Genomic DNA, 25,451 nt, shown 5'->3' on the forward strand with positions numbered 1-25,451 from the left:
GGCAGAGGTCCATCAGTGGCTGTTAGCCACAATGTGTGTGTGTGAGTGTGTATTGGCCACTGTGTGACACAGAGTGTTGGACTGGATGGGCCATTTGTCAAGCATGGTGAAATTCCATTGATAATTGATGGTTGTAGGGTCCTGCCTAAACCTGGTCTGTGAAGTGTCCAACTTGGTTAGTTTTGTAATTCTCTCCCTTCCCTTCGTCTTGCTTTATGGCTTAAAATTAGAAGTAGTGAGAACTGAAACTAAGTAATCAGCACCTTCCCATACATTCCTGTAAGGGAGTACGAGACATCTGGGGAATGCAAGGACGAAGTCCTGATAACACTATCGGAACATAGACATTTATGATAGTTTATGTGAGAGTGTTACCCCGCACCCCCATCCCTTGGAATCCTTTTGAAGTAAGCCTTAAAAGTATTGTATCAATGTATTGTCAGCATTACTCTCAAGAATTTGTTACACAGAAAGTATCGGTCTATCAATAAATGTAGTCTTTGTAGCAACTTCGACTCGTCATTGAACCCGCATGCTTGACACCATTGGCCTGATCCAACATGGCTTCTCTTATGCTCTTATGTTCTTATTTGTTATGAGGGCCAGATCTGACATAAATGAGTCCTTATTGGGCTGGGCCATGTCAGGCTGGGCCACGTGTATACCTGTTTAAGATTAGGTAGCTGAGATACAAATACAAGATTTAAAAAACTTAAAACATTAGCACTGGTTGGTCTTAAAGGTGCTTTCTTTGTATTACTCCCATGGGATCACGGAACTGGGCAAAGGAAGCTCTGGCTCTTTCCTTCCTTCCCCAAGGGACCAGAAGGGGGAGGAGTCTCAGCCAATAGAAGAAAGAGAGGCTTGGCTCAGTAGCTCTGCTGTGCAACTGAGAGAACCTGACAAAGCAAGCTCTCCCTCCCCCTCCCCCAGGGGAGGCGTCTCAACCAATGGAGAAAACAGAGGCTTTGCTCTGTAGCTTCTGTGCGATTGAGCAAGCCTAGCAGAGCAAACTGTGGTGCAGAAGGAAGCGAGGGAGAAGAAAGCAGATGGCAGTCAGTTGCTCAGGAGTCCTGCTCCCAAGGGTCAGGAAGCAGAGAGTGAGAGACACTTCCACACATAGAGAGAAGGTGCTAGTTTTTAAGTAGCACCTTAAAGACTAGCAAAATTTGTGGCAGGGGATGAGCTTTTGTGTGTCCCTGCCAGTGTTCTTTCTAAACTATGAGATGGGTGGGGCTGAGAGAGCTCTCCCAGAAGCTGCCCTTTCAAGGACAACTCTGTGAGAGCTATGGCTGACCCAAGGCCATTCCAGCAGCTGCAAGTGGAGGAGTGGGGAATCAAACCTGGTTCTCCCAGATAAGAGTCCACGCGCTTAACCACTACACCAAACTGGTTCTCCAGTAGCTCACAAAGTAGAATTTTTGCTCACAAGACTCCACAGCTTAGAGGGAGTACTGACTCACTACTCACTTTATTTTATTTATTATTTTATTTTATTTTGAACATATGAAGCTGCCTTCTACTGAACCAGACCCTGGGTCCATCAAAGTCAGTATTGTCTACTCAGACTGGCAGCGGCTCTCCAAGGTCTCCAGCTGAGGTTTTTCACGCCTACTTGCCTGAACCCTTTTTAATTGGAGATGCCGGGGATTGAACCTGGGACCTTCTGCTTACCAAGCAGATGCTCTACCACTGAGCCACCGTCCCTCCCCTGCTCTCCAGAGTCTCAAGCTGAGGTATTTCACACCTACTTGCCTGGACCCTTTTTAGTTGGAGATGCCGGGGATTGAACCTGGGACCTTCCACTTACCAAGCAGATGCTCTACCACTGAGCCACCGTCCCTCCCCCTTGAGCCATCATCCCTCCCCTTATATTTTATTTATATCCTGTCCTCCCTGCCAAAGCAAGCTCAGGGTGGCTCACAACGTAAAAATCCCAACAGTCAAAATTAATAAATATTACAATTACACATTGAACAATAAAACAAGATTCAATAGTTAAAACAGTTAAAAGAAAATATTAGTTTGGTGCTATTTCAGTGGCGACGGCCTTCCTCCACTTCCCTTAAATACAGGTGCCGTGTCAATTAAACACCACCCGGAAGAGGACAGTCTCGCGGGCCCTGCGGAACTGCGCGAGGTTCCGCAAGGCCCTCCCTTCGTCTGGCAGTTGGTTCCACCAGCAGGGGGCTGCAATCCAGAGGGCCCCGTCTCTGGTGGATTTTAATCTGGCTTCCTTCAGCCCGGGGATTACTAATAGGTTTTGTGATCCCAATCTGAGTACTCTCTGGGGATCATGTGGGGAGAGACGGTCCCTAAGGTAGGCAGGTCCTAGGCCGTATAGGGCTTTAAAGGTGATAACCAGCACCTTGTAACAAATCCGGATACTACTGGCAGCCAGTGCAGTTCCCACAGCCCAGGCTGTATGGGCTCCCACCTGGGGAGCCCCCAGTAACAGGAAAACAGCAAGTGTCTAGGAGCACCTTCAGGCCTAACAAAATTTGTAGCAGGGGAGGAGGTTTTGAGAGTCACTGCTCACTTCTTCAGAGACTGGTTCTGGTGCTCCTCTGGCCTGGCATCTTGCCCCAGCTCCCTCCCTCTGGCCTTACAGACCCATCTGCAGGAAGGGGCTGTGACTCAGGGGCAGAACCTCTCCTTTGAAGAAGAAGAATTGCAGATTTATACCCCGCCCTTCTCTCTGAATCAGACTCAGAGAGGCTTACAATCTCCTTTATCTTCTCCCCCCCCCTCACAACAGAGGTGGATGGGGCTGGAGAGGGCTCTCACAGCAGCTGCCCTTTCAAGGACAGAGAGCGGCCTACAATCTCCTTTATCTTCCTCCCCCACAACAGACACCCTGTGAGGTGGATGGGGCTGAGAGGGCTCTCACAGCAGCTGCCCTTTCAAGGACAGAGAGCGGCCTACAATCTCCTTTCCCTTCCTCCCCCACAATAGACACGCTGTGAGGTGGGTGGGGCTGAGAGGGCTCTCACAGCAGCTGCCCTTTCAAGGACAGAGAGTGGCCTACAATCTCCTTTATCTTCCTCCCCCACAACAGACACCCTGTGAGGTGGATGGAGCTGAGAGGGCTCTCCCAGCAGCTGCCCTTTCAAGGACAACTTCTGCGATAGCTATGGTTAACCCACGGCCATTCCAGAAGGTGCAAGCGGAGGAGTGGGGAATCAAACCCGGTTCTCCCAGATAAGAGTCCGCACACTTCACCACTGCACCAAACTAGCTCTCAACTAGCCAAACTAGCTTTTACACCAAACAGCTTTTGCCCGCAAAAGATCTCTTGTTCACTGCCCAGCATAACAGGACTAACAAAATTTATAGCAGGGGAAGAGGTTTTCTGAATCACTGCTCACTTCTCCAAATGCACCTGAAAAGAGCCAGAGCTCAGGAGCACCTCCAAGACTAGCAACATGTGTGGCAGGGGATGGGCTTTCGTGAGTCACTGCTCACTCCTTCAGAGACTAAATCCACTATGGTGCTCCTCTGGCCAGGCATCTTGCCCCAGCTCTCTCCCTCCGGCCTTACTAACCCACCTGCAGGAAGGGGCCGTGACTCCAGGAGAGGAGGCGGCTGAGAGGTGATAGGATCACCATCTTCAAGTACTTGAAGGGCTGTCCTATAGAGGAGGGGATGGAATTGTTTTCTGTGGCCCCCGAAGGTAAGACCAGAACCAACGGGTTGAAATTAAATCAAAAGAGGTTCCGGCTCAACATTAGGAAGAACTTCCTGACCGTTAGAGCCATTCCTCAGTGGAACAGGCTTCCTCGGGAGGTGGTGGGCTCTCCTTCCTTGGAGGTTTTTAAACAGAGGCTAGATGGCCATCTGACAGCGATGAAGATCCTGTGAATTTAGGGGTAGGTGTTTGTGAGTTTCCTGCATTGTGCAGGGGGTTGGACTAGATGACCCTGGACGTCCCTTCCAAGTCTATGATTCCAAGTCTATGATTCTATGACTCAGGGGCAGGGCCTCTCCTTTGCCCGCAAAAGATCTCTGGTTCACTCCCCAGCATATCAGGCTGCCGGGCGGGCCTTTGCCTCTGCCCCAGAGGGCGGCAGCTTCACACATTCTGCCTTCCCCCTCTCCCCAATTTACCTCGCTCCATAGCAGGCGAGCCGCTGTCCGTGCTGCCCCCTCGTCCACTGTTCCGGCAGTCCGGGGGGGCCCAACCCGGCTGGCAGTGACAGTTGCCTTTGTTGTTGCACACCTAGCGAAGAGAAGAGAAACGCAGGTTCAGTTATCTGGCAGGACCGGCCCTGCTCCAAAGCAAACTTTGAATCTGCAGGCAAGAGAAACAGAATGTGTACACCCTCCCCTCCTGCCCGCATGCTGAAGCAGAGAGCATCTGTCACACAAAGCAGCTTTCGGACAATCTCTGCTTCTCTGCGGTTGGAAACAGAACACTGGGCTAGACGGAGCTTGGTACGATCCAGCAAAAGCAGGGGTTTGTGGCACGCATAGGAACGCAGGTCCGGCTGGCTTGGTGTCAGGGGGTGTGATCTAATATGCAAATGAGTTCCTACTGGGCTTTTTCTACAAAAAAGCCATGTGTGGAACAATGGTGGTGTCAGGGGGTCGAGTATGCAAATGAGTTTCCTGCTGGGCTTTTTCTACCCAAAAAGCCCTGAGCAAAAGAGTTGCTACACTTCAATGACAGGCCTTCCCCTTTCTTCCCTCCCGCCTTTGTTTTCAACAAGTTTCTAGTCCTTGAGGTGCCAAACGAACATTAGAAATGGCAAAGACAGACTCAGGTCCTGGCTGTAAAAAACCCCAAATAAATGTAGAACTATTCGCGCTGCATTGTTTTCTACTTATGCCGTACTGCGTTCTGCACTATTTAATGCATTGTGTTTGACACTTCATGATTTAGATCAAGATAGGCAGCTGCGTTTGTCTGTCTGTAGCAGCAGAAAAGAGCAGGAGTCCAGTAGCATCTTCAAGACTAACATTTATGGCGGGGAGGAGCGTTCGTGAGGCACTGTGCCCTCCTTCACAAACGCTGCTACCCTGCCGCAAATTTTGTCCGTCTTTGACCCGCTTTTGGACTCTCAAATCTTTTCTATTTTGTGTCTCGTTTCCGGTTTTCTGTAACCCTAGTCCTCATCGCATTGCTTATTAGATGTCTCGGTCTATCAATTGCATTGATTCATGCTATGTAATTTGTCACAGTGAGAAAGGTAGACAATTAAGTAATGTAAATAAATAAATAATAAGCAAATGTGTGTGTGTGTGGGCGGGGGGGGGGAGTTAACCAGAGGTCCTGAACCTTTTTTAAGCCCATGGGCACCTTTGGGATTCCGATGCAGCATGGTGGACGCAACCACAAAACGGTCACCTCAGGAGGCAGAGCTGGTGCTGAAGCAATGCTTTAAAAACCTACACAGCCAATCAAAGCAGCAGCAGCCAATCAGAAGCCCTGTTGGCAAAATTCTCCACCCACTTTCTTAAAACCACTTAGTGGCCATTAGGAAATGCCCCCCAGGCCCCACGCTAGGGACCCATGACCGGGGGGTAGGGAGAGAACTGGCTTCCAAACCGCCATAAAGGGCAACCTGTTTGGCACAGTAACGTAGCTGTCCCCAGAACGGCTCAATGTTTGTCCGATTGCTTTTTGTGTTGGTGGCCTCTTGTGGGGGTGGAGGGGGGGTATCTTTGCTATCTTTGACCTAAGGGTACTGAATGAACTAAGGCAAATCATGAGAGGAATGGCAGGAAGGGTTGCATCAGGGCTTGGCTCTCATGGCCCTTTCTTACTTGACCAGGGAAATACTCATCACCACTTTGGGGTCAGGAACGGATTTTCCTCCAGGCCAGTTTGGCCCAGGGATCCTGGAGGGTTCTTGCCTTCCTCTGGGCGTAGAACAAGGGACCATGAGGGGGAGGAGAAGGTAGCTTTTGAGTTTCCGACCTTGTGCAGGGGTCGGACTAGACGACACAGGGAGCTCCTTCCAGCTCTATGTTTCTAACAGCTGAAAACATTTCCAGTTAAGCCAGAACGAAGTCACAAGCCCCACATCTCTTTCCTCCTGGGCTAAGAGTCATGCTCCCAATACTCACTCCGTGCCCGTTGCAAAGGCAGACTGGAAACTTCAAGGCAGGGAGATCCCGGCACTGCCGATCGATGCAGAACTGCCAATGGAGAAAGGGAGATTTAGAGGGAAGGGGCTGTCCCACGAAAACCCCTGGCTTGGCATTGCGAGTAACATCGCACCGCTCCTTCCCACACACCTCCTCCCCGACGCCACTCACTTTGTCAAGCCCGCAAGCCGTGCCTGGGAACACCATGGCCAGATCCAGAAGGTCATCCACGGGAGACGGCGTGTTGTGTGGGCAGGCGGGCGAGCCCCTGATCTTGTTTTGCTTCGTAAGGTTGGCGTTGCCCCCTTGGCACTGCAAGCGTCCACACTGGGCGTTCCTGGCGGAAAAGAGAGGAAGCCTTCGTACCGACTTTCGCTTTCAAGCTTGCGCGTCTTTAGTTGATTTTTTAAAAATGAAAATCTGCCTCCATTGATTTCCCTCTCCCTTTGACACAGCGATGGCTGCACCAGCAGGCGGCAAAATGTAGAAAAACAGGTGCATGGTGGAAAGCTATTAAGTTCCTGTGGATCCCAGGGGGGAAAAATATTTATTAAGTTCTTATGCATCCCTGTGAAAAAAACATTTATTAAGGTCTACTAGAACTTTGTATTTTTCACCTTGCACCTGTTCTTCTACTTTTTCTCCATTTGACACAGGTCAGGCCTGCTAGAGAGCGGCTGCCCGTCTGAGTACAGAACACTGACTTTGATAGGCCACAGTTCTCACTCTGGATAATGCCTGTGTAGACGCCCATCTATCAGCCACAAGGCACAGATGCAACACTCTGTCTGCGGCAATGATGCTCTGTCTTCTTATTGCTTGGGGAAGGCCTCTGGAGTTCTGGCCTCACTGGTGGACCTTTTGATGACACCTGGGTTTTGGCCACCGTATGATGCAGAGTATTGGACTGCATGGGCCATTGGCATGAATTAATATGGCTTTTCTTACGTTCTTATGTCTGGGGCACTGATGCTCTGAATTCAAGGTGCTTGGTGGGGGGAGGTAACAGTGGGAGGGTTTCTGGAATTCTGGCCCCACTGGTGGACCTCCTGACAGCACCTGGGTTTTGGCCACTGTGTGACAAAGAAGCCCTTCCACTCTTGCCCCCCAAGCACCAAGACCACAGAGCATCCCTGCCCCAGACATAAGAGAAGCCATGTTGGATTAGGCCAGTGGCCCATCCAGTCCAGCTCTCGTCACACATTGGCCATAAGAACGTAAGAGAAGCCATGCTGGATCAGGCCAATGGCCCATCCAGTCCAACACTCTGTGTCACACATTGGCCATAAGAACGTAAGAGAAGCCATGCTGGATCAGGCCAATGGCCCATCCAGTCCAACACTCTGTGTCACACATTGGCCATAAGAACGTAAGAGAAGCCATGCTGGATCAGGCCAATGGCCCATCCAGTCCAACACTCTGTGTCACACAGTGGCCATAAGAACATAAGAGAAGCCATGCTGGATCAGGCCAATGGCCCATCCAGTCCAGCTCTCGTCACACAGTGGCCATAAGAACATAAGAGAAGCCATGTTGGATCAGGCCAGTGGCCCATCCAGTCCAACACTCTGTGTCACACATTGGCCATAAGAACGTAAGAGAAGCCATGTTGGATCAGGCCAGTGGCCCATCCAGTCCAACACTCTGTGTCACACAGTGGACATAAGAGCATAAGAGAAGCCATGTTGGATCAGGGCACTGGCCCATCCAGTTCAGCTCTCATCACACAGTGGCCATAAGAACATAAGAGAAGCCATGTTGGATCAGGCCAGTGGCACATCCAGTCCAACACCCTGTGTCACACAGTGGCCATAAGAACATAAGAGAAGCCATGTTGGATCAGGCCAGTGGCCCATCCAGTCCAGCTCTCTTGTCACACAGTGGCCATAAGAACATAAGAGAAGTCATGTTGGATCAGGCCAGTGGCCCATCCAGTCCAGCTCTCTTGTTACACAGTGGCCAAAACCCAGGTGCCATCAGGAAGTCCACTAGTGCAGGGGTGGCCCACGGTAGCTGTTCAGATGTTTTTTTGCCTACAGCTCCCATCAGCCCCAGCCATTGGCAATGCTGGCTGGGGCTGATGGGAGTTGTAAGCAAAAAAACATCTGGAGAGCTACCATTGACCACCCCTGCACTAGTGACTAAGAGCCACCGATGGACCTCTGCTCCATATGTTTATCTAATCCCCTCTTGTACCTGTCTATGCTTGTAGCTGCCGTCCTTTCCTGCAGCTGTGACTTCCACGTGGTCATGACTCTTTAGGTGAAGGAGCACTTCTTTTGATCTGCTCTCAGCTTCCTGCTGATTAATTTCCTGGAGTGCCCACAAGTTCTCGCATGGTGAGAAAGGGAGAAAAGTACTTCTTTCCCACCCTATTCCACACATAATTTTGTAAATTGCTATGATGTCATCCCCCAGTCATTGTCTCTCCAAGCTCAAGTGCCGTAACCTCTTTAACCTTGCTTCATAGGAAAGATGTTCCAACCTCTTTAATCACGTCCGTTGCCCTTTTCTGCATCTTTCCCCAATGCTATAATACCTCAAAGAAGATATTACAGAATGGAAAAACATGCAGGAAAAAGACAATTAAAATGTTTAAGGGGATGGAATGCCTTCCTATGGAGAAAGGTTTAAGAGAAGAAGATGATATTGGATTTATATCCCGCCCTCCACTCCGAAGAGTCTCAGAGCAGCTCACAATCTCCTTTACCTTCCTCCCCCACAACAGACACCCTGTGAGGTAGATGAAGATATTGGATTTATATTCCGCCCTCCACTCCGAAGAGTCTCAGAGCGGCTCACAATCTCCTTTACCTTCCTCCCCCACAACAGTCACCCTGTGAGGTGGGTGGGGCTGGAGAGGGCTCTCACAGCAGCTGCCCTTTCAAGGACAACCTCTGCCAGAGCTATGGCTGACCCAAGGCCATGCTAGCAGGTGCAAGTGGAGGAGTGGGGAATCAAACCCGGTTCTCCCAGATAAGAGTCCGCACACTTAACCACTACACCAAACTAGCTCTCTTTAGAGCTAGTTGGCTCCTTAATTATGGCTCCTTAGCTTCGTGGTCTCCCATTCAAGGTCTAGCTAGGACTGACCCTCCTTAGCGTCCGAGATCTGATGAGGTCGGGCTAGCCTGGGTCATCCAGGTCAAGGTAAATAATAAGAACATAAGAGAAGCCATGTTGGATCAGGCCAGTGGCTCACCCAGTCCAACACTCTGTTCTCACACAGTGGCCATAAGAACATAAGAAAAGCCATGTTGGAGCAGGCCAATGGCCCATCAAGTCCAACACTGTGTCACACAGTGGCCATAAGAACATAACAGAAGCCATGTTGGATCAGGCCAATGGCCCATGCAGTCCAACACTGTGTCACACAGTGGCAAAAATATACACACACACACACACACTGTGGCTAATAGCCACTGATGGACCTCTGCTCCATATTTTTTATCCTATCCCCTCTTGAAGCTGGCTATGCTTGTAGCCGCCACCACCTCCTGTGGCAGTGAATTCCACATGTTAATCACCCTTTGGGTGAAGAAGTACTTCCTTTTATCTGTTTTAACCTGACTACTCAGAAATTTCATTGAATGCCCATGAGTTCTTGTAGAGTGAGAGAGGGAGAAAAGTACTTCTTTCTCTGCTTTCTCCATCGCATGCATAATCTTGTAAACCTCTATCATGTCACCCTGCAGTCGACGTTTCTCCAAGCTAAAGAGCCCCAAGCGTTTTAACCTTTCTTCATAGGGAAAGTGTTCCAAACCTTTAATCATTCTAGTTGCCCTTTTCTACACTTTTTCCAGTGCTATAATATCTTTTTTGAGGTGCGGTGACCAGAATTGTACACAGTATTCCAAATGAGACTGCACCATCGATTTATACAGGGGCATTGTGATACTGGCTGATTTGTTTTCAATTCCCTTCCTAATAATTCCCAGCATGGTGTTGGCCTTTTTTAATTGCAATCGCACACTGTCTTGACATTTTCAGTGAGTTATCTACCACGACCCCAAGATGTCTCTCTTGAGCAGTCTCTGGCAGTTCACAACCCATCAACTTGTATTTGTAGCTGGGGATTCTTGGCCCCAATGTGCATTACTTTGCACTTTGCCACACTGAACCTCATCTGCCATGTTGACACCCACTCACCCAGCCTCAACAGATCCTTTTGGAATGCCTCACAATCCTCTCTGGTTCTCACCACCCTGAACAATTTAGTGTCATCTGCAAACTTGGTCACTTCACTGCTTACCCCCAACACCAAATCATTAATGAACAAGTTAAAGAGCATGGGACCCAGTACCGAGCCCTGCGGCACCCAACTGCTTACCATCCTCCACCGCGAAGACTGCCCATTTATACTCACTCTCTGCTTCCTATTACTCAGCCAGTTTTTGATCCACAAGAGGACTTTTACTCCATGACTAAAGCTTACTAAAGAGCCTTTGATGAGGAACTTTATCAAAAGCTTTCTGGAAGTCAAGGTAAACAACATCTATCAGGTCTCCTTTGTCCACATGTTTGTTCACCCCCTCAAAGAACTGTAACAGGTTAGCGAGGCAAGATCTTCCCTTACAGCACCCATGCTGAGTCTTCCTCAATAACTTGTGTTCATCAATGTGCCTACTCATTCTGTCCTTGATAATGGTTTCTACCAATGTTCCCGGTATTGAAGTCAGACTGACTGGCCTGTAATTTCCCGGATCTCCTCTGGAACCCTTTTTAAAGATGGATGCTACCTTCCAGTCCTCAGGAACGGAGGCAGATTTCAATGAAAGATTACATATTTTTTTCAGGAGATTCACAAGTTCAACTTTGAGTTCTTTTAGAACTCTTGGATGTATGCCATCCGGACCTGGTGACTTATTAGTTTTTCATTCGTCAATCAGTTGTAGGACCTCCTCTCTTGTCACCTCATTCTGACTGAGGTCTTTCAACACCCCTTCCAAAATTAGTGATTCTGGAGCGGGCAAACACTTCTCATCTTTCACAGTGAAGACGGAGGCAAAAAATGCATTCAGCTTCTCAGCCATTTCCCTATCTCCTTCAGCAATCCTTTTACCCCTTGGTCATCCAAGGGCCCCACTGCCTCTCTTGCTGGTTTCCTGCTTCTAATATATTTGAAGAAATTTTTATTGTTGGTCTTTATGTTTTTTGCAATATGCTCCTCATAGTCCCTTTTTGCCTGCCTGGTCACAGTCTTGCATTTGATTTGCCACAGCCTGTGTCCCCTTTAATTAATCTCACTTGGACTAGCTTTCCACTGCTTAAAGGAGTCCTTCTTACCTTTTACAGCTTCCATTACTTTGTTTGTTAACCATGCCGGTCTTTTCATATACCTGTTTGTACCTTTCCTAACTTGTGGTATATATTTTATCTGAGCTTCTAGGATTGTAGTTTTAAATAGCCTCCAAGCTTCCCCAAGAGTTTTGACTGTATTTTCCTTTCAGTTTCCTCTTCATATGCCTCCTCTTCTCAGAAAATTTACCCCTTTTAAAGTTAAACGTGGTTGTGCTGGTCTTTTGGGGCAACTCCCTATTTATACAAATGGTGAAATCAATAACGTTATGGTCACTGCTCCCAAGCGGTGCGATCACTTTTACATCTCTCACCAAGTCTTGGGCATTACTTTGGACCAAATCCAGGATCGCCCCATCCCTGGTAGATTCTGTGACCATCTGCTCCATAGCACAGTCATTGAGAGCATCTAGAAACTCAATCTCTTTCTCTCGACCTGAACGCATATTGACCCAATCAATCTGCGGGTAGTTAAAAAGAGACATTCAGAGGTGGCTTGCCCTCGCCTGCCTCTGCGTAGCAACCCTGGACTTCCTTGGTGGTTTCCCATCCAAGAACTAATCAGGACTGACCCTGCTTAGCTTCTGAGATCTGATGAGATCAGTCTAGCCTGAGCCACCCAGGTAAAGGCAAGAGATGTTCAGAGATGGTTTGCCCTTGCCTGCCTCTGCGTAGCAACCCTGAACTTCCTTGGTGGTCTCCCATTCAAGAACCAAGCAGGACTACTTAGCTTCTGAGGTCTGATGAGATCAAGCTAACCTGGGGCCAGCCAGATCTGGACAACCATTAACCGTTGTTATAAGAAAGGGTCAAATCATCCACGGCAACACACAAGCGTATCAGCTTGATGGCAGAAGTGCCTGCGATCCGATTGGGTGAGACATTCTCATTTCTGAATGCGAAGAATGTGCCCCGTTCCTAAATGCATTTATCCTCCACAGTCCGCCCTTCCTAGATGCGATATGAAACGATTCTCATATTACAGCTCTGTCTATTAAACTGTTCAGTGACAGGGGTTGAGGAAGGTTTCCCCCCCTCCCAACAGAAAGCTATTTTCATCCTAGCAGCTACTAATCAGATCACAATTGCGAGAGCGCTCTTTCAGATAAAAACAGCACTTTATCTAAATATTCTCTTCCCCATAAACATATAATTTCGATCTCAGAGAAGAGGTTTTAAATTATCTGCTTATTCCTTTGCGTGTGTGTTTTAAATTAGCAAAAAGAACAAAAGCATACCAGTTTGAGATAAACGTATGATCTGTTTAGGCAATGAGAAATTGCTGTTTGTCATTATGAGAATGAGCCCTGGAAGTGAAGGTTCCCAGCCTCCAGGAATGAGAGCTGGTCCCCAGACAACAGAGATCAGCTCCCCAGGAGAAAATGGCTGCTTTGGAGGGTGGACTCTAGTGCAGGGGTGCCAAACACACGGCCTGGGGGCCGAATCAGGCCCCCTGAGCAACTGGTTGTCATCTGCTTCTTTCTCCCTCTCTCTTGCTTCCTTATGCATCACAGCTTGCTTTGCCAGGCTTGTTCAACTGTACAGGAGCTAAAGAGCAAAGCCTCTATTTTCTCCATTGGCTGAGGCTCCTCTCTTAGGGAGGAAGGGGGGGAGGGACAGCATGCTTTGTTCTCTCAATCACACAGCAGAGCTACTGAGCCAAGTCTCTCTTCCTTCTATTGGCTGAGGCTCCTCCCCCTCATGCTCCCCTGGGGAAGAAAGGAAAGAGCCAGAGCTTCCTTTGCTCAGTTCCTTGGATCGAACAGGAGAGATACAAAGAAAGCACTTTTAAGACCAACAAGTGCTAATGTTTTAAGCTTGTTACATTTAAAACTTTTAAAAAAATCTTCGTGTTTGTCTTTGTCCTTTATAAAGTTTATATCTCTGCTACATGGCATTACATTTTATGACACATGGCGCAGCCCGACGAGATCTCATTCTTGTCAGATCCGGCCCTCAAACCAATGAGTTTGACACCCCTGCTCTAAAGCATTCTAGCCTGTTGAGGCCTGTCCACTCCCCAAAACCTGCTCTCCCCAGGCTTCACCCTCAGATCTCAGTACAATAGGAACCTAGAGTAGGTAACCCTACTGGAAGAAGCCCAGCTTCACACGCTGCCCCCTTACTGTGACATCCCAATCGTCTGCAGCTTAGGATTAGAAAGCTGGTTTGTTGCAGAGAAAGAAGGAAGAAGGAGGGAAGAAGAGGGAAGAAGGAAAGGTCCCCTTTGCAAGCACCAGTCGTTTCCGACTCTGTGGTGACGTCGCTTCTGCAGTTTTCTTCTTCTCCCCCCACAACAGACACCTGGTGAGGTGGGTGGGGCTAAGAGAGCTCTTACAGCAGCTGCTCTTTCAAGGACAACTCCTGCGATAGCTATAGCTGACCCAAGGCCATTCCAGCAGCTGCAAGTGGAGGAGTGGGGAATCAAACCCAGTTCTCCCAGATAAGAGTCCGCACACTTAAACACTACACCAAACTGGCTCTCATGGGGTTTGGCTTTTGTCCAAATCTGCTTGTAACAAACACACTGGACAGTGTTATTTTGCACCAGCACATTAGGGGAGGGAGAGTGGCTCAGTGGTAGAGCATCTGCTTGGTAAGCAGAAGGTCCCAGGTTCAATCCCCGACATCTCCAACTTAAAAAGGTCCAGGCAGGAAGGCGTGAAAAACCTCAACTCGAGACCCTGGAGAGCCACTGCCAGTCTGAGTAGACAAGCCTGACTATGATGTACCGAGGGTCTGATTCAGTATAAGACAGCTTCATGTGTTCACAGCAAAGACACCCCTTTTGCACACAGAAGCACACCTTGCATCAGTGAACAATTAGGGTAGGAGCCGACCTCGTGTTTGCTGTGAACCAGCCAGTCATCCCTTCCCCTGCATATAAAAGGAGTGGGCAGGGATCCCCCCTTCTATGACTTGTTGCCCTAATGACCTTCTATGGGGCCGGTTCCTGTGATCCGTCCCGGTCCAGGTGGCTGTGTTCCAGCTCATGCATACATTGTCAAGCATGCATATTTCTAAGTGCCATGATGGTTTCTTAGACAGAGAGCAGGCCACTAGTATCCATCGCCCCCCTCCTATTTACAACGTTTGGGCAAGCAGTAAATCTATCTAGCCCAAAGATGTTTACGCTACAGCCTGGCTGTGAGGTGCCTCTCCCCCAGATTCACACAGACAGTTCTTATCAGGTCTTGGAGAAATGTGAGAAAGGGAGATGTTTTTAATAGCCTAAATTCCTTAGTAATAAAAGAGATACTATGTAGTAACCTTTGACACCTGACTCAAATCGCATCTGTATCTTATCCTTTGAAGTAACCCTATATAGTAACAATGTAACCATGTATACGTCATTACTTCCAAGGATTCTGTCCTCGGTAAAGCTTATGAGCTTCTACAATAAACAACAAAAGACTAATTATTGAGAAATATTGACGCTTGACAACGATCCCAGCAATACATCTAGGATCCAACCCTTGCTACATCTGAATGCAGCCATTCTGAAGATTGTATGTCTGTCCTGAAAATTATGCATGGGGTGGAGAGAGTTGGCAAAAAGAACTTTTTCTCCCCAAATGTTAGAACTCCAGGGCATCCAATGAAGCTGATGGGCAGAAGGTTCAGGACAGACTAAAGGAAATACTACTTTACACAGAGAGTGATTAGAACGTGGAATTTGCTGCCAGCAATTTAGGAATAAACAGCTTGGAAAGGGGATTAGAGAGATTCATGGAGAAGAGGTCTATCAATGGCTACTAGCTGTGGTGGCTGAGGGGAACCTCCACATTTTAGAGGCACTAAGCCTCTGAATCTCAGAGCCAAGGGGCAACATCAGGGGAGGGCCTTGGCCCGTCTGCCCTGCTGTTGGCCCTCCAAAGGAACTGGATGGCCACTGTTTGAGACAGGAGGCTGGACTAAGTGGACCACTAATCTGATCAAGCAGGGCTCTTCTGATGTTTTTATGAGGGGAAGGCCTCGGCCTCTCTGCCCTGTTGTTGGCCCTCCAGAGAAACTGGTTGAGGCCACTGAGTGAGACAGGAGGCTGGACTAGATGGACCCTCACTGGTCTGATCCTACAAGGCTATTCTGATGTTCTTCTGAGGGGAAGGCCGCAGTCTCTCTGCTTTTTTGCTGGTCCTCCAGAGGAACTGGTTGAGACCACTGTGTGAGACGGGAGGCTGGAGTAGATGGACCCTCACTGGTCTGATCTAGCAGGGCTCTAATAATGTTCTTATGAGGGGAAGGCCTCAGCCTCTCTGCCCTGTTGTTGGACTTCCAGAGGAACTGGTTGAGGCCACTGAGTGAGGCAGGAGGCTGGACTAGATGGACCCTCACTGGTCTGATCCAGCAGGACTCTTCTGATGTTCTTATGAGGGGAAGGCCTCGTCCTCTCTGCCCTGTTGTTGGCCCTCCAGAGGAACTGGTTGAGGTCACTGTGTGAGACAGGAGGCTGGACTAGATGGACCCTCACTGCTCTGATCCAGCAGGGCTCTTCTGATGTTCTTATGAGGGGAAGGCCTCGTCCTCTCTGCCCTGTTGTTGGCCCTCCAGAGGAACTGGTTGAGGCCACTGTGTGAGACAGGAGGCTGGACTAGATGAAGCCTCACTGGTCTGATCCAGCAGGGCTCTTCTGATGTTCTTATGAGGGGAAGGCCTCACCCTCTCTGCCCTGTTGCTGGCCCTCCAGAGGAACTGGTTGTGGCCACTGTGTGAGACAGGATGCTGGACTAGATGGACCCTCACTGGTCTGATCCAGCAGGGCTCTTCTGATGTTCTTATGAGGGGAAGGCCTCACCCTCTCTGCCCTGTTGCTAGCCCTCCAGAGGAACTGGTTGAGGCCACTGTGTGAGGCAGGAGGCTGGACTAGATGGACCCTCACTGGTCTGATCCAGCAGGGCTCCTGAGGGGAAGGCCTCAGCCTCTCTGCCCTGTGGTTGGCCCTCCAGAGGAACTGGTTGTGGCCACTGTGTGAGACAGGATGCTGGACTAGATGGACCCTCACTGGTCTGATCCAGCAGGGCTCTTCTGATGCTCTTATGAGGGGATGACCTCGGCCTCTCTGCCCTGTTGCTGGCTCTCCAGAGGAACTGGTTGTGGCCACTGTGTGAGACAGGATGCTGGACTAGATGGACCCTCATTGGTCTGATCCAGCAGGGCTCTTCTGATGTTCTTATGAGGGGAAGGCCTCAGCCTCTCTGCCCTGCTGCTGGCCCTCCAGAGAAACTGTATGAGACAGGATGCTGGACTAGGTGGACCCTCACTGACGTTCCGAACTCCCTGACTCGATGGGGCTGCCATAACAAACTGTAGCTCTTTATGCTTCTGTCGGTAGGGGGGGGGGTCACGTGGACAACACTCACCTTTGGGCACAAGGAGCATAGGAGCCATTGGGATGCTGCCCACAGTGGCCCTCCAGATCACCCCTGCTGTTCAGAGAAGCCATGCACGCGTCGGAGACAGGGATCGAACCTGTCGGGAGACATGCAAAAGGTCAGGATGCACTGATGGGAGAACCAGGCAAAATGGTGAAGCAGACCCTGGCCTCCTGCACCGCCCTGCGCCATAAATCCTTCAACGCCCACTCACCTGGGCCCCAAAGTTCCTGGCACTGACCCATGTAGGTGGGACAGACCCCTCCATAGCAAATGGCTCTGCCTTCTGCACAGGGCGTTCCATCCTGTTTGTGGAAGTTCGTGGGGCAGTGGGGGGAGACACCGTCGCAGAATTCAGAAAGGTCGCATTCGTTCCGCACGTCGCGGCAGAGAAAACCAGCCCGTCGCAGCTGGAAAAGGAGAGACGGAAGGGGAGCTGTTGTTAGATAAATGCATGTATTCTCGGAAACATATTATACAAATCACCCAACGCTTTGTGTAAAACGGGGGTTCCCAACCCCCGGGCCGCGGACTGGTCCCGGTCCATGGTCTGTTAGTGACCGGCCATGAGTTGTATCATTATTTCATTATATATTACAATGTAGGAGGAAGACGAGGAAGAAGAAGAAGAGAAGGAGGAGGAGGAAGAGGATAACGACAACATTGGATTTATATCCTCCGAATTTCAGAGTCTCAGAGCGGCTCACAATTACCTTCCTCTCCCACAACAGATCCCGTGAGGTAGGTGGGGCTGAGTGATAGAAGCTGCCCTTTCAAGGACAACTCTGTGAGAGCTAAGGTTGACTCAAGGCCATTCCAACAGCTGTAAGTGGAGGAGTGGGGAATCAAACCCCGCTCTCCTAGATAAAAGTCCACACACTTAAGTACCACACCAAACTAACAGAAATAAAGTACACAATTGTATCATCCCGAAACTATCACACACACACACCAGTCCATGGAAAAATTGTCCGTGGAAAAACCGGTCCCTGGTGCCAAAAAGATTGGGGACTGCTGGTGTAAAACAAGTTAAATAAGGGGTCATTGTATAAAGAAAAGAGTATAAAAAAGAGAATGGTACGAAAAAAGACAAACCAAATTCCAAGAACTAGAGTAGTTTCAAAGGGAACAAATGGTAAAATATTGCCCTACATTACAGAATAAAATTAAAGCGGTTCAAAAACAGTTGGAGGCACTAGATATAGCTACATTATGGAAAAAGGCAATTATGGTAAGGAACGACTTTCAGAGGAATAGCATTAACACAGCAAAAAGATTGGAGAACTATTTGAAGATCAAAAAAGCAAAACAGAAGGTTAGAAGTATAAAAATCAATAACAACTCAACACAAAGCTTCAAGGAAATCAACAAGGCTTTTGAGAACTTTTATAAAAATCTATGTAAGAAAAAGACTACCATAGAATTTCAGGAGACAACCAGTCTCGTTTCGGAGAAAGAAGGGATAGAAATACTAGAGGGCGATATTACAGTTCAGGAAATAAGGGAAGTAATAAAAGAATTGAAAAAAAAGGCAAATCACCAGGGCTAGATGCTTTCACAGGCAAATTTTTATAAAGAAATGATGGGAGATTTTGTTGCACCCGAAATGCAGGTAGTCTTTAACGAAGTTTTGAAAGGGAAGAAAGCTCCAGATACGTGGAGGGAAACAGAAAGAATATTAATCCTAAAACCTCAGAAGGATCCGGAAGAAGGAGGTTCATATAAACCTCTCTCTCTCTCTCGGCTTGGCTTCGCGAACGAAGATTTAAGAAGGGTGCAATAGTCCACGTTTGCTGCAGGCTCGCTGGTGGCTGACAAGACCAATGTGGGACAGGCAGGTCCGGCCACAGCGGCTGCAGGGAAAAGTCTGATTTAGGGTTGGTCCTGTAGCAGTGCGATTCTTCCTCAATCTCCTTTTGTCCTCAAGACCAGCTATGCGTGTGTTCTCAAAGGAAGAGACAGCCTGGTGGATGGTGTGCCTCCATGCTTTGCGATCTGAGGCTAGGTCAGACCACTGGTGATGGTTGATGCGACAGGTGCCAAGGGATTTCTTCAAGGAGTCCTTGTACCTCTTCTTTGGTGCCCCTCTATTTCGATGGCCGGAGGAGAGTTCGCCATACAGGGCAATCTTGGGAAGGCGGTGGTTTTCCATCCTAGAAATACGCCCTGCCCAGCGCAGCTGCGTCTTCAACAGCAGTGCCTCGAGGCTGGTAACCTCCGCCCGCTTGAGGACTTCAGTGTTGGTCACAAAGTCACTCCAGTGGATGTTGAGGATGGTGCGAAGGCAGCGCTGACGAAAGCGCTCGAGGAGTCGCAGGTTCATATAAACCGATAAGCCTCTTAAACCAAGATTATAAGATCTTTGCAAACATTTTGGCAAATAGACTCCAGAAAGTCATTCCGACCATTATAAAAGGGCATCGATATGGGTTTATTAAAGGTAGAAATACAGCACACCCCATTAGAAATATCCTCAATGTCCTATATCATGGACAGCAGAAGAAAATAGGGTTACTAAAATTGGATGTTTATAAAGCCTTTGACACTCTTTCTCATGAGTATTTATAGCAAATACTGGAGAAAATAGGGATAGGGAAAGGGTTCTTACAGGCAACTCAGGAGATTTATAAAGGAGGAAATGCGAAAAGGAAGAGTAAATAAGGGACCATTCACAAGCATTTCCCATACGAGGAGGGGTAAGACAAGGTTGCCCACTGTCTCCACTCTTATTTATAACAGCAACAGAACAATTAGCGGATTGGATTAGAAATTCAGGAAGAATAGAGGGCGACGGGACAGGTAACGAAGAAATGAAGCTCAACCTATTTGCAGATGACATTATAGTAATCATGACAAACCCTAATGAGGGAGTTAAGGAGGTTAAGATTATCCTAGAAGACTTTGAAAAGTGCTCAGGGCTAGGGGTCAACATAGCAAAATCAGAAATTATATATCTTAATGTAAATAGAGAACAAAGGCAAGAGATAAATAGGAGTACGGACATAGGATTGGGGGTTAAGGAATTTAATTATTTAGGTATAATCATTAGGGTTTGTAGAATCTTTCGGGCTCAAGTGCCGTGTTCTACTGGAGAAAGTTTTTCTTCCAGACGTTTCGTTCTCAGCTGCGGAGAACATCCTCAGTGGCGTTGCAGCCGGAGCAGGCGCTCTGACCTTCTTGGCTGCTGTGCATTGAGTGAGGCCAGGGCTGCTGGAGAGCTGCTATTTCTAGGCTGGAGGGGGTGTGGTGAAAGGGCAATTGGTTTGTGGATGTGCCCATTGTTTGGTGGGGCTTCCTGGAAGGGTAGTGATAAGGAAACTGGCTGTTGAATGTGACCATTGTTCTGTGTTAATTGCTGGGAGGGTATCCAGAGTTCTTCATTTTCATTAGCGAAAATGAAGAACTCTGGATACCAAGATCCACCAGTCCACCAATCTTGGTACCCAGCTCTGCAAAACACCCTACAGACTATAAATTGCTGAAACTCACAGACCAACCAGCACATTTCACAGAACAATCAGCACAGTCAACAACCATCTTCCTTATCTTCACACCCCTTCCAGCCCTCCCAGCAATTAACACAGAACAATGCTCACATTCAACAGCCAGTTTCCTTATCACTACCCTTCCAGGAAGCCCCACCAAACAATGGGCACATCCACAAACCAACTGCCCTTTCACCACACCCCCTCCAGCCTAGAAATAGCAGCTCTCCAGCAGCCCTGGCCTCACTCAATGCACAGCAGCCAAGAAGGTCAGAGCGCCTCCTCCGGTTGCAACGCCACTGAGGATGTTCTCCGCAGCTGAGAACGAAACGTCTGGAAGAACAACTTTCTCCAATAGAACACGGCACTTGAGCCCGAAAGATTCTACAAACCCTAATGATGTTACCAGCTGTGAAAACCTGAAATCTTTGATATTTAGGTATCTCTCTCTCTCAGCTTGGCTTCGCGAACGAAGATTTAAGAAGGGTGCAATAGTCCACGTCTGCTGCAGGCTCGCTGGTGGCTGACAAGACCAATGCGGGACAGGCAGGTCCGGCCACAGTGGCTGAAGAGAAAAGTCTGATTTAGGGTTGGTGCTGTAGCAGTGCGATTCTTCCTCAATTTCCTTTTGTCCTCAAGACCAGCTATGCGTGCGTTCTCAAAGGAAGAGACAGCCTGGTGGATGGTGTGCCTCCATGCTTTGCGATCTGAGGCTAGGTCAGACCACTGGTGATGGTTGATGCGACAGGTGCCAAGGGATTTCTTCAAGGAGTCCTTGTACCTCTTCTTTGGTGCCCCTCTATTTTGATGGCCGGTGGAGAGTTCGCCATACAGGGCAATCCTGGGAAGGCGGTGGTTTTCCATCCTAGAAATATGCCCTGCCCAGCGCAGCTGCGTCTTCAACAGCAGTGCCTCGATGCTGGTAACCTCCGCCCGCTTGAGGACTTCAGTGTTGGTCACAAAGTCACTCCAGTGGATGTTGAAGATGGTGTGAAGGCAGCGCTGATGAAAGCGCTCGAGGAGTCGCAGGTGATGGCGGTATAAAATCCATGATTCGGAGCCGTAGATGAGGGTTGTCATCACAACCGCTTTGTAAACATTGATCTTTGTGCCTTTTTTCAGATGTTTGTTGCTCCACACCCTTTTGTGCAATCGGCCAAATGCACGGTTTGCCTTTGCCAGCCTGTTGTCAATCTCCTTGTCGATCTTGGCATCTGAGGAGATGAAGCACCCCAGGTAGCTGAACTGCTGGACTGTCTTCAGAACTGATTCACCCACAATGATGCAGGGAGGGTGATAATCTTCCTGGGGTGCAGGCTGGTGGAGAACTTCTGTCTTCTTCAGACTAACTTCTAGGCCGAATAGCTTGGCAGCCTTTGCAAAAATGCTTTGTTTATAGTTTTGCAAAAAAAATATTGATAGAATGATAAAGGATAACTATGATAAAATATGGAAAAAAAATAAGAGAGTGACATGAAAAGATGGAAAAATAAAACGTTGGGGATATCATCTAGAATAAGGAGTGTTAAAATGATTTGGGTACCAAAGTTAACATACCTATTTCAAACGTTGCCTTTGGGAACAATGAAAAATAAAATTGAACATTGGAACAGAGCATTAAAAGAGTGGATATTTGACAGTAACAAAGCAGGTTCCATAAGAGAATAATATATAGTCATAAATCAGAATTTGGATGGGGAATCCCGGACCTAAACAATTATGAAGCTTTTCAACTAAAACCATTATTAGAAATAGGCGAGGAAAAGACACAGAAGTGGGTTAACTTTGAGAATGAAACTAATAATAATATAGGCAAATTAGGCATTTTTTCTAAAGTTACGAATAAAGACTTAAAACTAACAACAGGCCCTAGAAGAGCATCATTAGAAGTTTGAAAGAAACGGCAACCCCATTGGTTAGGAAAAATTTCTAGATGGGCACCCCTCAAAACTGTTAACGAGGAAGTGCAAGAAATAAATTGGTGGGAAAAGCTAAATCTTAAAGGGTATCACAGAGTGGGGGATATGTTTAGAAGTGGAAATCTTAAACCCTTACAGGAAGTAACAGAAGAGATAGGTAAACAATATTGGTTAAAAATAGCTGGGCTATATAAGGCAGTAAAAACGATTAGCGAAAATGAAGAACTCTGGATAGATGCACCGATGGAAGTAATATACAAACAAATGGCAAAGCAGAAAAAGGGTTTGGTAGGGAAAATATATAGAAAGATGATAATAAATAAGGATAAAATAGCAGAATACTTCAAAGGAGATGGAGCCATGAAGGTCAGATAACAGAAAGGATGGCGGATAAAATTATGAAAGGAACAGAAGAAATCAAAGTAACTGAATTTAAAGAACTTGAATATAAACTCCTTACAAAATGGTATAAGACACCAGCACAGCTAGCTAACATGAGTCCAGGATTAAGCCCGTTATGCTGGCACTGTAAACGCTCTAAAGGCTGGTATGCACACATGTGGTGGGAATGTTCGGAAGTAAAGACCTTTTGGAAGGAAATTATCGAAATTATTAGAAAAGTACGCAATATAACACTAACTATAGATTTTAATCTAATGTTGTTAAGTACAATAGGAGGCCTGATAATGGACAGGAGTATTCAAAATTTAGTTAAGGCGGGAAAGGCGGTTATAGCTTTGGGCTGGAAAGACGAAAGTAAATGGACAGTAGAAATCTGGCACAACTATTTGTTTGAATTTTATCGTGACGTCAATCAACAAAGAGACAACATGGGAAGGGGAATTTAATGAAATTAAGACCCGATGGAAGACCTACCTAGATTGGATATTGAAAGAAGGGAGAAAAGACATTCAATGGAAGATTAAGACTTTGTGCCCGTGGCTGGGGTGAAAAGACTCAGAGTAAAGGGAGGGAGGGAGAAATCGAAATGTATATAGCTACAAATATTTGTTGTAACAGACTAAATAGAACAATAAAAAAAACCAAGTTAAACTTTACTGGAGAACTATTTTACAGAGCAATAACTAATGTACTGCATGGTACAGCATGTAACAGAAGAAGAGAAGCATCCGGCTCACAACTGAAAAAGAATGCTCAGAGATGCAAATTAGCATCTTCAAAATAACCAATCAACAAACATTACTTCACCTTCACATTACCACACGGAAGGGGAACACCGCTGTCCGGGGGAAGAGGCGGCACATGCGAGACAGTGCGGTCTAGTGGTTAGAATACAACAAAGAAAAGGGCTCACGGCACCTCGATGTATAATAATAAACGACATGCTGCGTTCCAGCTCATGCATACACTGCAAACGCTATAATTTCGCTAGAAACAAATATATGTGCATACAAAATACCCAGCCCTCCAATATCATTATACTTAGTCAAACATCTGTGCAATGTTTGGTGTAGTGCTTAAGTGTGCGGACTCTAATCTGGGAGAACCGGGTTTGATTCCCCCACTCCTCCACTCGCAGCTGCTGATCTGACCTTGAGCCAGCCACAAGTTCTCTCAAGGCTGTTCTGCTCAAGAGCAGTTCTCTCACTCAGCCCCACCTACCCCACACGGTGTCCGTTGTGGGGAGGGGAAGTTAAAACCTCATAAGGGAACGCCATAGTAAGTACTACCCTTATCAGCAATGCAGGCGTCCTCTGCATTGCTGATAAGGATAGTACTAATTATGGCGTTCCCACTATTATGTGTGCTAATTAGAGAAAGCTAGGAATTCATTTGGCACTACTGGACCTGGAAAACTGTACAATACTCGTAAGGATGGTCCCTAGAAGGAGGATTTGAGATCCGAAACGGCTTGCAAAGCAGACCGGTTCCCCGTTGGACCACCTATTTTTAATACTGGACTGAATGCAGCTTTCAGCCACATAAGGGCAGTAGGAGCATTGAGTAACTTATGAGGTTTTAACTTGGTGAAATGTACTGATAATATTCGTTTTGTATTTTGATACTTATTATTCACAAGTTAAAACTGCATTTTACACGGAGAGTCTTTTTTCTTTTTGTTTCGGCTTCGTCTCTCCTCCGTGGTCCTTTTTACATTGCGATGTATAATATTATCAAGCAGTTCCCGCACCAACAGAATTTCAGAATTCTGTTGCTGTGGGAACTGGTTGGTGTTATTATACAGATTCCCCACAAAGTAGCAGAAGTGAAATGTGTGGGGGCAGTCTGACTGAATAAAAATATTATTTTGCCCCACCGTCCTGTTGTCTTTTTGCTCTTAAGATGCTACATCACAAAAGAAGCTGAAAAGTTTTATACAAGGAGCTGGAAAGCTCCCAAGAATCAGATATGCAGAAAAACTGAATGCAGAAAAACATTAGCTTCTCTTGGAAGAGAAACCCAGTACTCAGAATGCGACCCATGTATGGAACAAGACCAAGTAGGAACATATGGGGAGGGACGGTGGCTCAGTGGTAGAGCATCTGCTTGGGAAGCAGAAGGTCCCAGGTTCAATCCCCGGCATCTCCAAAAAAGGGTCCAGGCAAATAGGTGTGAAAAACCTCAGCTTGAGACCCTGGAGAGCCGCTGCCAGTCTGAGAAGACAATACTGACTTTGATGGACCAAGGGCCTGATTCAGTAGAAGGCAGCTTCACATGTTCATATACACACATGCCTTCTACCGAATCAGACCCTGGGTCCATCAAAGTCAGTATTGTCTACTCAGACTGGCAGCGGCTCTTCAGGGTCTCAGGCTGCGGTTTTTCACGCCTATTTGCCTGGGCCCTTTTCAGTTGGGAGAGGCCGGGGATTGAACCCGGGACCTTCCGCTTACCAAGCAGATGCTCTACTACTGAGCCACCCTCTCTCCAGCTGCCTTTTTCTCCTGCAGCCTCTTCCAGAGAGAGAACAAACCTCTTTCCCAGCCAGACCTATTTATGCTTTCCTCCCAGGTCCCTCCAAAACCTCTTCACCCAATTAGAGTGACAGAAAGAATCTTCCCTCTAAGCCGCGGAGTCCTGTGAGAAAAAATTCTACTTTGTGAGCTACAGGCACGAAAGTTGTGAGCTGCTGCATAAATTAGCTTGCTCGGGGGCCATTTTTCCTGAGTTGAGACAAAAATGTGTGAGCCGTAGGCTAAAAAACTGTGAGATAGCTCACACTACCTCAGCTTAGAGGAAACACTGCCTGGGAGATATAGGCCCACCAGCAACTCCTAGGCAGGCTTCTCCCTGCCCTCTGGGCCATACTAGGCCTCAGATTGTGA

At 47.6% G+C, this 25,451-nt stretch overlaps 1 protein-coding gene across 1 annotated transcript in view; it reads right to left on the reverse strand.

Annotated features, from left to right (window-relative positions):
* ADAM15 (ADAM metallopeptidase domain 15) overlaps positions 1 to 25,451 on the reverse strand; it is a 128,180-nt gene that overhangs the window by 45,285 nt on the left and 57,444 nt on the right. The window contains exons 14-18 of the mRNA XM_060255328.1: positions 16,975 to 17,170; positions 16,749 to 16,857; positions 6,262 to 6,427; positions 6,070 to 6,141; positions 4,108 to 4,219 (exon numbers count right to left, since the gene is read on the reverse strand). Coding sequence (XP_060111311.1) covers positions 4,108 to 4,219; positions 6,070 to 6,141; positions 6,262 to 6,427; positions 16,749 to 16,857; positions 16,975 to 17,170 — 655 coding nt within the window. The remainder of the gene's footprint in view (positions 1 to 4,107; positions 4,220 to 6,069; positions 6,142 to 6,261; positions 6,428 to 16,748; positions 16,858 to 16,974; positions 17,171 to 25,451) is intronic.

Source organism: Heteronotia binoei, chromosome 1 (genome assembly GCF_032191835.1).
Source record: "Heteronotia binoei isolate CCM8104 ecotype False Entrance Well chromosome 1, APGP_CSIRO_Hbin_v1, whole genome shotgun sequence".
Lineage (NCBI taxonomy): Eukaryota > Metazoa > Chordata > Lepidosauria > Squamata > Gekkonidae > Heteronotia > Heteronotia binoei.